Source organism: Ovis canadensis, chromosome 7 (assembly GCF_042477335.2).
Source record: "Ovis canadensis isolate MfBH-ARS-UI-01 breed Bighorn chromosome 7, ARS-UI_OviCan_v2, whole genome shotgun sequence".
NCBI classification, from domain to species: Eukaryota; Metazoa; Chordata; class Mammalia; order Artiodactyla; family Bovidae; genus Ovis; species Ovis canadensis.
In genome coordinates, this window is record NC_091251.1 from 50,906,799 (window position 1) to 50,924,410 (window position 17,612).

Consider the following 17,612-nt stretch of genomic DNA (forward strand, 5'->3'; position numbering starts at 1 on the left):
GTGATGGACAGGGAGGCCTGGCATGTAACAGTCCATGGGGTCGCAGAGTCAGACACAACTGAGAGACTGAATTGAACTGAACTGAAAAAGCAGTCAGAGCTAATCATCAAAATCTCAAGTAGACAAAGTGGTTTTGAGGGCAGCTGTAGAGTTAGATTATGCATGTGTCTAATAAGAAAGTAAATGTAGTTTTCAATTTAATCTATGAAGAAATCAAACTACTGGCAATATTCAGACTGAAAAACAGAATGTTACAGAATGTCATCACAGTATTGGAATATTTACCCATTTTGTTAACTAAAATATTGGCAAAGACAGTGCATTTTTCTCTCAGGGGAATTCAAATGTGAGAAAAAGTGCCTAAGGTTCATCCATTTAATATCATGCATCTAAATTCCTTGTACTTACAGAAGAACTAACTCCCTTTGGATTTTCTGTTTCACCATATGTACAACTTTGACACTATGCTCTCTCAAAGCCTTTCAGCAAAATTAAGTGGGGCCAGTTGACAATATGAGGTCAAACATATCTTAGTATACACTTTTAAAATTCTGTTCTACTTTATATCGATGTTAATTTTTCCCTTTTCTGATGAAAATTACACTTCCATCTTTTCCCTGTTATTTGGACATAATACTATGACTTTGTCGTTTAAAGTAACAAAGTCCAAGCAATGAATTACCAGGTTTTTGTAACTTAAGAATATGCTACAGTCACTTCAGTCCCCAATGTTGCCCTGTTATATCTATTAAAAAAAAAAGTGTATTGTTGTCAAAAGTGGCATGAGGGTTTAAAACTAGACTCTTCAACTACAGAGCTGTAATAGCTTCATATTATTGAGTCCCATTTCCCAAGTGTCTTTAAGTTCTTGCTGGGTAGTAAAATAAGAAGACACATTAAAAACTCTTAGAGACTACCAAGGGAGCATTAAATGCAACCTTGAAGGCACTGAGGTGTGTGGCTTCCAACAGTGCCTACACAAGTGAATCAAAGATTTCCTTAAATGCTTAATTTTAAGAGGTAAGTGACACAGGCATTTACAAACATAATTTTGTACTTTTAAAAAGGAAACAAATTAATTAAAATATTCAACAATTATCCCCAAGTGATAATGCCTGCAACATTTACTCCTTTAATAAATAATCTAGAACCCCTCTGTGAAAACCTTTATGTTTATGGTTCCATATATTTTATCCTCCAAAGTAGGATACTTTTGGGGGCTGAAAGACAATGACATCAACAAGTGTACCAGAACACTAGCTGTAAACCAGGTCTGTCCCAGGCAAATCATGACTTATGTTCATTCTGAGATAGAAAATGGGAATGCAGGACCCAGCCCTTTGTTTTCTAGGAGTTTACAGTTCAGTGAGAGAGAAAGGAAACAGAAAAGCAACATGATTATTCTATTATTTCTATCATTATCATCATTGTTATTCAAGATTTTTATCTTCCCTTGTATGGTTTTATTTGACACTTAATGAACAGATGTTTACTACTACAATTGTCTTTTTGTACATGAGGAAAACAAGTGAAATGGAAGTTAAATATATTGAGTTGGCCAACAAGTTAATTTGGGTTTTTCTGTAAGATGTTATGGAAAAACTCAAAAGAATTTTTTGGACAACTGAGTATTACCCATATTCACAGAGCTGAAAAAGTAGAGAAGGTGAAACGTGAAACTATGGAATTTTTCTGCAAAATCTAAAATCTCACTCACTCCCCAAAGCAGGATCCTATGATGTATTGTGGTAAGAAATGGCTTGGTATTCTGGGATCATATAGAAAGGGTACTTGAGCAAGTATCTTTGACCAAGCAAGGCTTTATGGAAGAGGTGACAAGTAAGACACTGACTCAGCTGGCCAAGGGGAAGGGGTGTAGGCAAGTGGGACGACAAATACTAAATCATTAAGCAAAACACTGTAAATCCCTTGAAGATTAATGATGCACAGTAGTCACTGCATATGTAATGTGCTCTTTAAAAGCAGCCCTAGTATATGCATAAACTATGTTATTTAAAATGACAAATGAGTTGAATTATGTGTCCCTAGGATATGTTGGAGCCTGGTAGGCTGCAGTCCACGGGATCCCTAAGAGTCAGGCACGACTGAGCGACTTCACTTTTACTTTTCACTTTCATGCATTGGTGAAGGAAATGGCAACCCACTCCAGTATTCTTGCCTGGAGAATCCCAGGGAAAGAGGAGCCTAGTGGGCTGCCATCTATGGGGTCGCACAAAGTCGGACACGACTGAAGCAACTTAGCAGCAGCAGCAGCAGGATATGTTAGAATACTAAATGCCAGTTCCTCAAAATGTGATCTGATTTGTAAACAGGGCTATTGCAGATGTAATTAGCTAAGATGAGATCTTACTGGAGTGTACCAGTATGACTGGTATCCTTATAGGAAGAAGAAAATGCCATTCAACAGACAGACACACACACACATGCACACACACACACACACACACACACACAGGTGACAACAGAGGCACAGATAGCAGTGATGTGGCTGAGACCCAGTGGACGCCAGTCTTGATGGTTACCACCAGACACTGGGAAGATGTGAGGAGGGGTTCTACCTAGAATCTCAGAGAGAGCATTCGGGCACCGCTGACACATGGATATCACAACTCCAGCCTTCCAAACTGTGAGAGAGTAACTTCTGTTGTTTTAAGCCACCCAGTTTGTGGGACTGTATTGTGGCAGTCCTAGGAAACTAACCCAATGTACAACCATGAAATTCAGACACTTATACTATTCTGGAATTAGGGAACTGTTCAGGCTATTATTGGGCTTCCCTGGTAGTGGCAGAGAATCTCCCTGCAATGCAGGAGACCCAGGGTTTGATCACTGGGTCAGGAAGATCCCCAGGAGAAAGGAATGGCAACCCACTCCAGTAGTCTAGTCTGGAGAATTCCACAGACAGAGGAACATGGTGGACTACGATCCATGGGGTCACAAGGAGTCAGACACAACTTAATGAATAACACTTTCACTTTTCACTTTAAGTTAATATTATACTTCAGCTGATATGAAATTTAAATATCTATGAAATGTGTTTACATGCATTTTATATAATAACACATGTAATACTTTTGTGTTATTAAATGACTGGCTATAGTCTATCTTCTTGATGGCACTGTGAAGAATTATTCAAGATGGTAAATTGTTCTGATTATAGCCTGGCATGCTGCAGTCCATATGATCACAGAACCAGACACGACTTACTGACTGAACAACAACAGCAATAAAAGCAATGTAAAAGGTCAGTTAGATTCGGTACTATACCATACCTGGATGCCTAAAAGTTAATCTTAAGAAATACAGATTGCTATGATGCCCAAGAAAACTGGAGTGGGTAGCCTATCCCTTTTCCAGTGGATATTCCCAAACCAGGAATCGAACCAGGGTCTCCTGCATTGCAGGTAGATTCTTTACCAACTGAGCTATCAGTGAAGTACAAGCTGGAATCAAGAATACCGGGAGAAATATCAATAACCACAGATACTCAGATGACACCACCCTTATGGCAGAAAGTGAAGAGGAACTGAAGAGTCTCTTCATGAGGGTGAAAGAGGAGAGTGAAAAAGCTAGCTTAAAACTCAACATTCAAAAATGAAGGTCATGGTCCTATCACTTCATGGCAAATAGATGGGGAAACAATGCAAACAGTGAGACTCGATTTTCTTGTGCTCCAAAATCACTGTATATGGCGACTGCAGCCATGAAATTAAAAGACGCTTGCTCCTTGGAAGAAAAGCTATGACCAACCTAGGCAGAATATTAAAAAGCAGAGACATTACTTTGTCGACAAAGTTCTGTCTAGTCAAAGCTATGGTTTTCCAGTAGTCAAGTATGGATGTGAGAGTTGGACTATAAAGGAAGCTGAGCACCAAAGAATTGATACTTTTGAACTATGGTATTGGAGAAGACTCTTGAGAGTCCCTTGGACCGAAGGAGATCCAACCAGTCCCTCCTAAAGGAAATCAGTCCTGAATAATCATTGGAAAGACTAATGCTGAAGCTGAAACTCCAATACTTTGGCACCTGATGAGAAGAGCTGACTCACTGGAAAAGACCCTGATGCTGGGAAAGCTTGAGGGCAGGAGGAAAAAGGGGTGACAGAGGATGGGATCATTGGATGGCATCAACGACTCGATGGACATGAGTTTGAGCAAGCTCCAGGAGTTGGTGTTGGACAGGGAAGCCTGGTGTGCTGCAGTCCATGGGTCATAAAGAGTCAGACATGACTGAGAGACTGAACTGAACTGAACTGATGATACCCAACAGTGAAGACACTAATTATGGATTTTGTTATTCTCAAGCTGATCCAACATCATCACCAAAGGCAAGTAAGTTATTGAATAATGATTCCTCATGTTTCATGGGAAAAAGGAAAAAAAAATCAATGTTTGTTGATTGAAACAGATAAAACTGTCAGGAAAATAAATGTTATTTTTAGGCTTTTGTTAAAACTGGCACTAAAAGAAAATCAAAATAAAAGATTAACGAGTCTAAAACAAAATAATTGAGTCATTCCGAATAACTATTTTCTCATTTTTCAGTCCTAGAAATACTTGTTTTACACAAGTGCTTTTTTGTGTAACATGAATTAACTTTTTCAGATCATAGATAGGTTTTCCTCCTTATTGATTTTGTTTGAAGCATCTCTGAGAATTTCAGGAAAAGGCTGTGATGAGCCTAATTTAAAATAAATGTGCCATGCTTACAACCAGCACCTGTATAGATTATTAATTACAACTGATAGCACATTCTTTAATATAGACTAGATAGGTAATATTTTCTATAATTTTAATTAAAATTATTGAAGCTAAGTCTCAAATCTCAATATTTTAAAGTAAACCTAAGGAGTGGTACATTCCATTGGAGTTTCAAAACTAAATTCAGTTCTCTTAATTGGCATCTTTAATGTACTAGCCAGAAATGAAGAGGGTAAACTTGATTCAATAGGACCACAAGTAGATCACTACTATTAATATATTTGTTTTCACGCTACCTTTTTAAAATAGCAGGGATTCATACAACTATAAATGAATACTTATCTTTGAATGTGCCCCAAAACTTACACTGTATTATGAATTTATCTTTCTCTCTGTGTGTACATATACATACATACATGCATATATATAATATAGACTTGAAAATAGAAAAATTGATTATCATCCCATCATGAAAAAATTCACGTTAAAATTAGTGTATTTTGATTTTGTTGACAGCTCAAGTGAAAGTGAAAGTCGCTCACTCATGTCCGACTCTTTGTGACCCCATGGACTATACCATCTATGGAGTTCTCCAGGCCAGAATACTGGAGTGGTAGCTGTTCCCTTCTCCATGGGATCTTCCCAACCCAGGGATCAAACCCAGGTCTCCCATATTGCATGTGGATTCTTTCACAGCTGAGGCACCAAGGAAGCCCAAGAATACTAAAGTGGGTAACCTATCCCTTCTCCAGTGGATCTTCCCAACCCAGGAATCAAACCAGGGTCTTCTGCACTGCAGGTGGCTTCTTTAATAGCTGAGCTACTAAGGAAACCCTGACAACTCAATAAGTACTACAAAAAATATTAAAAACTAAAGGAAAAATATATATTGTAGGGTATCTATCACTCAGAAATCTCCCCATACATCAAATAATACATACTGAAAATATATCAATGGGAGTATTCTTCTAATAATAAAAATACAAAACCAAATCAATGTCTATGTAGTTATACAACACTTCTACTTTAAAAGAATCACAGCTATTTACTTTAAAATGATCAATGTTAACTATGTACAATACAACCAATAGATCCTCAACCATATATTGATAAGCAATAGTGATTTCTTCTATCTTCTGGAAATGCCCTGATCATTTTAAAAAGCTTATTTCATGTCAACTGCTGCAATAAAATAATGATTATGTTCTCATAACTCATATATATTATATTTTTCATTGAAAGATGCAGATTTCAAAAAGACACATCTAATTTCAAACTTCCATGTGATCTGTATATCCAATTATTTTGACTTTGTTTTGAGATCCATTTTCCGATTACGCTGGAGATCCAATTTTGACAATATAATCTACAGCCATGCCATTTATATTATCTAAAAGTCTTAAGAAATAAAAGCAAAATTTAATTGAGCATCCTACCTTGCCTAGTGACATGTGGTTTACCTTTACAAGTCTTCAAGAAAAGTAGAAGTACAATAATCCTGAATCAGAATTAAGCAACATTAGGTCAGCAGCAAGGAAGCACAAACTAACGTTAGGTGGATAAATGTGCTTGCTCCTCATGAGGTTTGAGTCCAGAAGACAGGTACTGTATTATCCTGGAGTTGCCTCAGGAAGGAAAATCTGAGACAAGAGATTACAGGTAAAAGTTTATTTTCAGAATTAATTCCAGGGAAGCAAAATAGGGGACTGTGAACAGTGACACGGAGGAGAAAAACCAATAAAACAAAGTGTTATTATGCTAGACATTGCTGAGAGTGACTGGGGCTCCATTCTTCTGGGACCCTCCAAGGAACCATGTGGAAGTAGAATGTGTTACAGAATCACCTGACCAAGGGGGCAGGTATCAACTGGATCCTACTTCCTATTGACCAAAGAACAGCGTTTCAAATATCAATTACCACTATGCTGTAGAAAGTCCAGTCTTGTTCTAGAATCTAAAGGTTTGTGCTGTGACTCTATTCTTAGGACTTTAATATAAGATCCACACATTACCCATAAACAGCATCAAATCTTCTAGATCATCATGCTTGCGGAGCAGGCAAAATGATGTGTTATAATCAATATAATGGACTAGTATAATGTTATGTAGATTATGAAGATGATCTAGTTCTCTGTGCACTATAATGTTACAAAGAGTGAGACAGTTCATCTTGAGCTAGGGCAGAACTGTGCAAGTGCACGGCTGTCCATCTCACGTAAAAGCAAATTTTAAATCCTTCTCCTTGAGAATTGAAAACATTCACTTATCAGATGACTAGCTACATACTAGCTAGTATCAGAAGTGTGTCAGTTTTTTCCAGTGTAGACAGAACTACTGGCCCAGATTACAGCTAGCTCAAAATACATGAGCTAAATTCATGCTTGTGACCAAGCCCAACTTCAATGAGAGAGTAAGGAATACCCTACCTACTCTATTGGGTTACCCGCAATTGAGTAGTGATGACAATAATGGTTTAGAATTATTAAGTTTATAGAAAAAAAATTATTTTGTATCAGTAATACAATCATAAATATGATGATGACTAAGTATTTACTTTTTGCTAGGCACTCTGCTAAATGATCTACGTGTATTATCTCATTAGGTACATTGACTAATGTTGCTTTTGCAAGTATCTGGAATTGTCTGATAAATGTTTCTTCTAAGCATCAGGAACTGTTCATGGAATTAAACAAATGATGAACTCTGAAATAGCTGTAAATAAGTTCAGATCTCCTAAGGAAGAAAAATGACCCTTTAAATTCATGAGGATTTTTATTAAATGTTAAAAAGTCTTTGGTTAATGCTGATGTACTGGGCATAAAAAGTATCAGTACTTGTACAGTATATTAGAGTGTTGAACCAAAAGAGTCTTTCTATAGTCTATATTAAAAGTAATAGTAACAAAACTATTTGAAGGCATGATATCAATGATCAGAAAGGCTATAAGAGCTATCTCCTAAACAAGCTATGGGACTACATTTTCCCCATGTAGCCATGAACTTAATAAAGATGTACATAACCAGGGGGTGAGACTTTGTGAGTATGTGTTTGTGTCTATGTGTATATGGGGAAAATGTGAAAGTAGTTATTGATATGAAATTTGTGATTAATAAATTTTTGGATATTTATCCTAGACCCTTTCCCATATCCTATCCAAAGATATACTAAAAAAATATTAGTTGTTTCAGTTGGACAGTCACTCACCTGATACAGTAAACAGATCCAGTCTGTTAAATATGCTATTGTTTAAATCATTTATCAGAGAACTGTATTTATAATTCATTTCTTACTGGTTTTGTAACATTAAAAGAGAAGAGAGGAAGGAAAAAGGAAGAAGGAGAGAAGGAAAGAAGGAAGGAGAAAAGAAAAGAAGGGAAAAAAAGAAAAGGAAAATTAAGAGTTTAGGTAGCTGAATTCTGAAATTATGAATGTACAGATGTACAACAACACTAGGTTGGTAGATTAATTGACAAACCCTTGTCTCCATTCTTATTTTTCCATATATTAATATCTTTATAATAAGCCTTTCTTAATGAGGAGGACTTAGTTCTAGTCCTTGCAAGCTAAGAAAAGTTAATTAACAAAGATGCAAAGGCTCTGCAATACATTAAAACACAAAAATAGTGAAACTTATTGAAATATATCTAATTTAGACTATATAAATGCTAAGAACCATTTCTAAAATTTGCTTATTTCAAATATGTTCAACAGTAGAGACCAAGTATAAATTACTTAAAATAACAAAAAGCCAGTATATATTTTATTATGTGCCATCTGTTTATATGTATATATGTAACATATATGCATATATTTTTATAACCTGCATTTAACTTTTGAAAGGAGTCAGTGATATAGATATGATGGTTACCATTATTGTATTATACACACAGGAAAACTGAGATGCAGAGAGCAGTGAGGTTAAGGAACTTTCCCAAGATCACGCTAGTAGTCAAGAAGGATCCTGGACTATACCCATGCAGTCCCATGCTCATAACCACTACTATGTACTGAATTTATTCACTTATTTTAAAGAAATTTTACATTGCTGCCTTAGAATACTTGTTTTTTTTTTCCCTTAAATATTTATTTATTTATTTTTGTTTTGTTTTTTATTTTTTAAATTTTAAAATCTTTAATTCTTACATGCATTCCCAAACATGAACCCCCCTCCCACCTCCCTCCCCATAACATCTTTCTGGGTCATCCCCATGCACCAGCCCCAAGCATGCTGCATCCTGCGTCAGACATAGACTGGCGATTCAATTCACATGATAGTATACATGTTAGAATGTCATTCTCCCAAATCATCCCACCCTCTCCCTCTCCCTCTGAGTCCAAAAGTCCGTTGTACACATCTGTGTCTCTTTCCCTGTCTTGCATACAGGGTCGTCATTGCCATCTTCCTAAATTCCATATATATGTGTTAGTATACTGTATTGGTGTTTTTCTTTCTGGCTTACTTCACTCTGTATAATCGGCTCCAGTTTCATCCATCTCATCAGAACTGATTCAAATGAATTCTTTTTAACGGCTGAGTAATACTCCATTGAAATGGAAATCTTTATGACTCTCATTGCCAGAGAAATAGGTAACAGATTAAGAAATCTGAAAAATGAATGAGGAACTTCTCTTTTTCACTGCATTTCCAAATATTATCATATTCAGATTAAACAAAGGAGCAAGAAAACCTTTTCAGCTTCATGGTATTAGCCAAGAAAATTCATCCTGAGAAAACCAGCTGCCAACAGCACGCCCTTTAGTATTTAGACAGGATGCAAAGGCCCAGCTGTTTTGTCAGCCTTCCTTACACAGCTTGTTGACAAAGAAGAGGCCCAGTTAATTTTCCAAGTATGCAATATAAACCGAAACTGATTCACCTGCAAACACCTGAATTGCTTCTAGGAATGAAGAAATAAAGATACCAAAATAATAAATTTTTCATAGGATTAGAGTACACTGAAATGATTCCAAAAATGGAATTTATCAGGAAAAATGGATAAGGCAATAATCTACTTCTGTTTTTCAGAACTTCTTTCAGATTGCTCAGAGCTCAAAGATTCCATCCAGACTGCTGAAGCATGAAAGGGAAGATGTATGGACAAAATAAGAAATGTCGAGACTGAGAGAATGTAAGTATGAAGATAGAGGGAGCAGAATATCGGATGAATTAAAATGTAAGTTGCATCTTTAGTTCAGAATGTGCAGAATTTGGTACCGTCATTGTAAGAATAAGGGGATCATCAGTGAGTATTCTCTTGTGTCTTCTTTTAGGTTTACTCGGACATTCCTGTTTTGATTTCAATTTTTTTACTCTGGAATTTTTATTCTATGACTATAAATTAAAAAAATAATAACACTGAACTTTCTTTGGGATAATATTCTTGAGTTAATGTTATCATTTTTAATATAACTAAAATTATTTTAATTGGACTACATTATTTTCTATACAAATTTTTAAATAAAAGTGCTGTTTAAATATCAACTTATTTACCTACATCATATTTCAACAATTATTGCTTCTGGGCTTGTGTATTTAGTTTGACAATCATTTTTTTTCTACCAAAGCTAATTCACTGGGTCAAATTTTCTGCCTATGTATGCTCAGTTGCTCAGTCGTGTCTGACTCTGTGACCCCATGGCTCCTCTGTCCATGGAATTGTCCAGGCAAAAATACTGGAGCAGGTTGGCATTTCCTACTCCAAAGAACCTTCCTGATCCAGAGATCAAACCCACGTCTCTTAAGTATCCTGCACTGGCATGCAGATTCTTTATAACTGCACTAACTGGGAAGCCTCAAATTATCTATAACTCAATTTTATTGAGACAAATTTATTCTTTAATAAATTTTCTGTTCTTAGAAAGTATCATAATTTGCAGTTTTAGCCACTATGGATCTTAATATTTCAAAATAATTTTTAGATTACTTTTATCGTTTTCCATTTTTTCAACAGCATAATTTTTATAAAACATATTTCCCCATTAAAGTTCACTCATGGTCTCATCAATACATTGCTTAATTCTATAAAGTTCACATGCTTATTTTCATTTGCTCTTCAGGGTCAAAATGGCAGAGTCAAAACATCTTCGAGAATTAAAGAGTTAAGGATGACAAGACCAAAAGACAAGATTAAAATGATGGGAGATTTTATAATCTTCACACTGTTCTGTACTTTTCCCTGTACAGTCGTGTGTTAACTGGAATTTTTTTTCTGTAATACAAATAAAATATATAACTTTATCTACAAAATGAGACTTCTTTTTCAGAACAGTGTTTGTATTGAATAACAATCTATATTTTGAACCAGTCAAGTTAAATATATGACAATAATAACTGGCAATTAATGAATAAAACATCCTGAAAATTTTGGATCTGAATTAAATCTTTAAATCACAAATACATAGCCTAACAATATTATCTCTTATCTAACCTCTTTTTTCACTTATACAATTTTTTTCTTTGCTCATTATTTATCACTTTAGTGCCCCGTGAAAGTCTCAATTTCTGTTACTGGTACTTAGCTTGTAAAAGCTGTACCTGCTTACTCTGAGAACCTGAATTCACATAGCACCTGCAAATATCTGTTTTTCAAGGTTTTCTCTGAATATAATGACAAGGAGTAAGGAAAGTACCTGTGACCTCGTGCATCACATTTTTAGAACAAACGCCTCCTCCACTGCAATTATGTCATCATGAAATCATGTTCCACGTTCTAAAATAAACTCATTGCCATATGAATTGTTATCTGACAGAGATATTTTTGCAGTTGTCTTTTTTAACAGCTTTCTTAGACTAGTGTCTTTTAAATTTCTCACAATACCAAAACAAAAAATTTTCCTTTGTCTATTCTACATGCTTACTTAAGCTTGAATGTTCAACAATTACCACCCTTATCCTACATTGCACATATAATATAGATTTCACATACACACACATACAAACACATACACATTTTTAGCTAAATCATCTAAACATATATATATATATATATATATATATATATATATATATATATATATATATACACTTTTTTTTTCTGATTTGCAAGACAAGTCAGAGAGTGTTCCACAATTTCACGGTTCGGGACTCACCTGTGGACGTGGATGTCCCGTGACTAGACAGGTCAATTCCAGGGTTTCCCCTTCCCGTATAGTGTAGACCCTTTCTGAGTAGCGCTCCTCTTCAATGTTACAGGCCAAGCCTGAATGCACAATACGAACCGTGGGGGGAGCTGTTGAATCAGAAAGAAGATACGTAAAAAGATAAATAAACTGTCATCCAATGAATCATCGTGGTTGTAAACAGCAATTCTTATTAGATTTTAGCTCTGTCAGATCCATCAGTCTTAACACTTTGAACATCCCCAAGGGATTAAACATTTTGCTGGACAGAAAGCTTCAAATTTATCTAAAAGTCGCCAACACATTCTGAAAATGGAAAATGGGAGTAGGGTGCTGAGGAAAACTGGTGATTCAGGAAATCACCATCATTACAAGACCTGGGATAAAACTATGACTGCTAAAATGTGATAGTTCCCCTCATCTCTGAAATCTTAAATTTAATATAGTAAAGGATGTTGTCCAAAGTCTATGTAGTAGTAACAGTCGTTCAGCCGTGTCCGTCTCTTTGCAACCCCACAGACTGTGGTCCCCCAGGCTCCTCTGTCCGTGAGATTCTCTGTGCAAGAATACTGGAGTGGGTTGCCATTCCCTTCTCCAGAGGATCTTCCTGACCTAGGGACAGAAACCAGATCTCCAGCATTGCAGGTAGATTCTTTACCGTCTGTGATACAGGGACTATGGTGGTGAAAAAGAAAGATCACTCAAAGGAAAAAGCAATCTAAATTAAAGACATTTCCATTTTTCTGTTAATGTTCTAAGTCCTGTGTTAAAACTAGGAAGCTAAAGCATAGGAAGATTTAGCTGTCAGAAATTGAGTATCAACTTAGTTTTTAATATTTATAGACTCCTATATTAATATGAACAAAAGACACTGGTGAAGATCATAGATCACTGAGGCCTAAGTATAAAATTCTGACTCAAGATAGACTTAGTTTTCATGAAATTGTATAAATTCTTAAGTACAATTTCTCCTACTTCAATGCTACATGGGCCTATAAAACTTGTCTAGGATTCAATGACTTACTCTTTGTTACCCTATGGAATATAGCCCACCAGGTTCCTCTGTCCCTGGAATTTTCTAGGCAAGAATAATAGAGCAGATTGCCATGCGCTAAGAATTGAATCCAGGTCTCCTGCAGTTCCTGCACTGCAGGCAGATTCTCTACCACTGAGCCACCGGGGAAGCCCATAGGAAACCTATTATATGCAAAAACTCTTTTGGTCCTGAGAAATACTTAGATAATAGGATAGGCTTCTTGCCATCAAGGAGACTACAGTAAGTGACTAGCTTCAAATTGGAGATCATCCCCACTTGTGAATTCAGCAATTTTGTTTCTAATATATTTGGGGTAGAGAAGAAAAATTTGTTGTACTGGAGAAAAAGCTTTATCTGTATATAAGAACAATGATCTCAAGAATTTACTGATAGCAATCTCAGCCTCAACAGCAGTATTATCAGCAGAGGCTGTAGTTGCTTAAAAATTAATATGACTATATTTGGAATTTTTTACTTAACATTTAAAAGATCATGAATATTGTTAAATTTGCAGATAAATTTGGTGATTTATGGAGGAAATAAGATAATTATAAGTCCAACTTACAGGAAATTTTCTTTTGGGACAACCTATGTTCTGAAAATAAAAAATAATTTCCAATACTAATACTTTGCTTTACATAACAAAAATGTATAGAATACTCCTAGAGTTTAAGAACTGAAAAGGGCAAAGTTTGTTATTGTTCTTAATTTCAAACTGAAAGACAGAGAAGTCTGCTTGTAAATAATAGTAATAAAACAACCAGTTATTTCCATTTTCTTTCTGGCTATCCAAGCAAAGTACTGTTCTTCAACCTTTCAATGCAAGATCAAATTTAAACTTCAATTTAGATACCTAATATTAGAAAGCCACTTATTCTTAAACATCTGTTGCACAACTATATACATATTATGGAGGTTAACAAACTGATGATAATCAATTAACACTTTCAAAATATAAATAGAAAATTGTTAAGGAAGAAAATAGAGATTCATTACCTTGAAATATATTTCTATGCCAAATTTAGCCTAACAAGTGATAGTTCACATGTTTATTAATATATCTAACTATATAGTAACATGGCATCTTTTCTAGATTATTTTACAATGTCATTTTTGCTTTATTTAATATCAATGAATAGTATTATTATTTTAAGGATCATCTTTCCAAAGAATCATTATGCAAATAAGTAGCTTTATTTTAAAAGTTTAAATTATACAGTAAGCACACTGTCTTCATCTACAAGGGTTAATTTTCTGCTATTTTCTTCCATATTGTAACACACTCTTGGAAGAGGTAATTGCCTATATATTGAGCCTTCCACCTATCTTATAGGAAGGTGGAATATTCTACCAAATTATAAATGTTAAAGACGTACTTTACCCAGTATGCGTTAAAATATATAGTCAGTACTTCAGGAGCTCAATGATAATGTGAACATTTTGGAAGCTGCCATGAACTCTTCTGGCCTGCAGAAAGCTCAACTGAAAGGTCTTAGAATTCATCCAGGTCAATGCTCTTATTTCCGAATTATGGAAGGAAAGTCTGAGAACATCAGGTGAGCTGGCAACAGGCTTGCAGCTAGTTGTGGCCTCAATGAGACCAGGACCACTGGTCCTAGGCTCTCTTTACTAACTCACGCTATTAATTCTATAACAGACATAGTCAAAGAAGGTTTAAATAACTCCTAAACTAGATCTAGACTAGACTAGGGGGTAAAAAAAGATTGAGAAAAAGTTCATGAAGTAGTTATAGCACCATAACTAGATCAACAATATTAATTGTATAATTGTTCCAAACCTAGCCAGTGTAACATTGTCACAATTTTTGTCCTGTCTCCAATCCCTAACAAAATATTATGATTTCCCAAATAATATGTTGTAACTTCTTTTTTCATTATGTTGAATTTTCCCTAAGAGGGACTTCCCAGCCAATGCAGGAAACATAAGAGACTTGAGTTTCATCCCTTCGGGAAGATCCCCTGGAGAAGGAAATGGCAACCCAGTCCAGTATTCCTGCCTAGAAAATTCCACAAATAGAGGAGCATGGCAGGCTATAGTCCATGGGGTTACAAAGAGTCAGACACGACTGAGTATCTAAACAGCATGACATTTCATGGAGTCCAAATCACCCCACATGGCATTTAGTCCCCCATAAATGGGCCACATATTGACAATTCAACATGAAATCTCACTTCTCTGTATCATCAGCCCAGTATCAGTGGGAAGTTAAAGAACACTGACAATTCAATTTCTTTGATCATAATGTCCCCCCATATAGAATTCCCACACTGATCTTTGGACCAATGTTGCGAAAGCTTCTTGAATTACTTAGCAATGATTTTCTTCTCTTTTTTTTTTTACCAGGAAATGAGTATTGCCCAATGATTCTCCTTTTTCTTAACATTATAACTTGATAAGAAGCATGTCATTACAAGAATGAACATCATTTTGAGCATCTGTACCACATTACCTAATTCAGAGCACAGAGTAGGTATTTAATAATTAATTCATAATTTTAAAGCATGTATCACTATAAGGACTCTTCCCTCCTATTTTAGCAAAAATATCAACTATTAGGACACTGAATTTGCCTACTTTAAATACAAATACAATTTGAAGAACTCTATCTAAAGCAAGACATATTTTATCCTCTGCCTTGTTGGAAAAAAATCTTAACTCATCATTCTTAAATTGGACTAAGGGTTATGATCCCCTTTGTCCTGTAGAGTCAGCAATGAATTAAAATGTTAAAATATTGCAAGAGACTCATATTCATCCAAATTTGCTTGCAGTAAACAAAATCCCATTATATAAAACCTTTCCTAACACTAATTCTATCAACTCCCTTAATCTGAATAAACTGGCTTTGGGCTCAAGAGGTCAGCCTAAAAGGACAGAAGAGAAACATTCTCTTATCTTGTTAGCGTATACTTTTGAAAGTCATACCAAATTCTCTCTGTATTCTGTTGGAGAAAGAACACAAATAAATTCTCCAATGGCAACAGCAAGAGCATATTTTAGCCTTTTATCTCATAAAAATACTTTCAAACATATATTAATTGAGCAACTGCTATAGATGAGATGAGACATGTGCTAAGGATACGAAGATTGATGCTACGAGCGGTGCCCTCTATGCCCACTGCCTATTGTGTTTTCAGCCTATTGGGTCTGACCAATTTATTTACATACAGAAGTCATTCAAAAATTACAACTGAACAGAATAGTTATCTAACAGAAGAAAGTGAAAAGTACTACAACAGGACAAGGCAGAAACTGACTAAATCTGCCTGGGGGATTCCGACAGGTTTCAGGAAGCCAATGACGTTTAACAAGGTTTGGAAAGATACACACAGTGGAGGCAAAAGAACAACATTCCAGAGAAAGGAAACAGTGTGTTCAAAAGCATGTAATCATGTCTTTTGACATAATACTGCCTGCAGTGTTCAGGAAATAACTACATGAAAATGTGATCCACACAATTTATAATCTACTCCAAACCCCGAGACCAGTGCCACTCTCTCAATCTACCCTGATGTCTCCAGACATAAGAAAGAGACCGTAGGGCCCTGCCAATGGAAAAGATGAGAGAAACCTACATGAGAGTTCTTATTAGACAAGACAAGCACTGATTGATGTGGGAGTGAGGAAACATGAATTCAGATGTCACTGAAGTTAATATTTTGGTTAAACAGGTGAAAGACTTTTTTTTAATAAAAAATATTCTCTTGATCAGTAGGGGCTCCACATTATTCACAGTTGGGAGAGACTTAAAATGAGGGGATCTGAGTCCAAATAATGGAGTGCTTTGTTAGAGAGAGGACTTAGACATGAAGTGTTTTTGAGGGAGAAGCTTTTTCCATGTTCCTGAAGGATATGCTGTTATTAGCCATTAATAAGTTTCATAATAAGAGTTTTCTTTCCTCTAACAATGCCAAGCAAGAGCATTGTACTTTTGCATATCCTTCAAATCCCTGGTCCAACTATTCTCTGGGAATTCAAGTTCCAATAATATCGTACAACTTTGCTACACTAGTTCAAGGTAACTTGGGGTTACTGAGTCACTAGTTTAAAACAGTACAAAAGTCTTCTCCTCCCTCCTTTTTCCACAATGAATTCCCATTCAAGTTTTAAATTAAGTATTATGTCTACAAGCATGGGGCTTCCCTTGTGCCTCAGACAATAAAGAATCTGCTGCAATGCAGGAGACCCAGGTTTGATCCCTGGGTTGGGAAGATTCCCTGGAGAAGGGTATGGCAACTCACTCCAGTATTCTTGCCTAGAGAATTCCATGGACAGAGGAGTCTGGGGTCACAAAGAGTTGAACACAACTGAGTGACTAACATGTTTGCTTTTCTCTGAGTATAGTCTATAATTACCCCTCTTCTTGGTGACAATTCTTTTGCCTAATATCTTTCTCCTTAGGCTCACTATATTAATATATATTTAATATAATAAATTCAGATAAGGAAGCGGAGAATATGAAGATTTTGGAGAGGAGGTGAAAATTTTAGTTTTAGATGCTGATGGTGAGCTGGGCACAAATGAAAAGTTGCTGCTTGATATAAAGATTTAGAGCTTTTAAATGGTAGCTGATGTTTGACAGCAATAGAATAGATGCAAAGCCTAAAACAGAACATGTAGAGTGAAAAATTAAGAGGATAATGATAAAATCATAAGGAATGTGAATTCTTGGTACAGAGCTGTTGTGGATGTGAATATGGATACAGTGAGGCCAA

The 17,612-nt window shown here is 35.7% G+C and overlaps 1 protein-coding gene across 1 annotated transcript in view; it reads right to left on the reverse strand.

Annotated features, from left to right (window-relative positions):
* The window catches only part of MDGA2 (MAM domain containing glycosylphosphatidylinositol anchor 2), a 920,428-nt gene that overhangs the window by 513,484 nt on the left and 389,332 nt on the right, over nucleotides 1–17,612 (reverse strand). Inside the window, exon 2 of the mRNA XM_069596115.1 lies at nucleotides 11,811–11,950. Coding sequence (XP_069452216.1) covers nucleotides 11,811–11,950 — 140 coding nt within the window. The remainder of the gene's footprint in view (nucleotides 1–11,810; nucleotides 11,951–17,612) is intronic.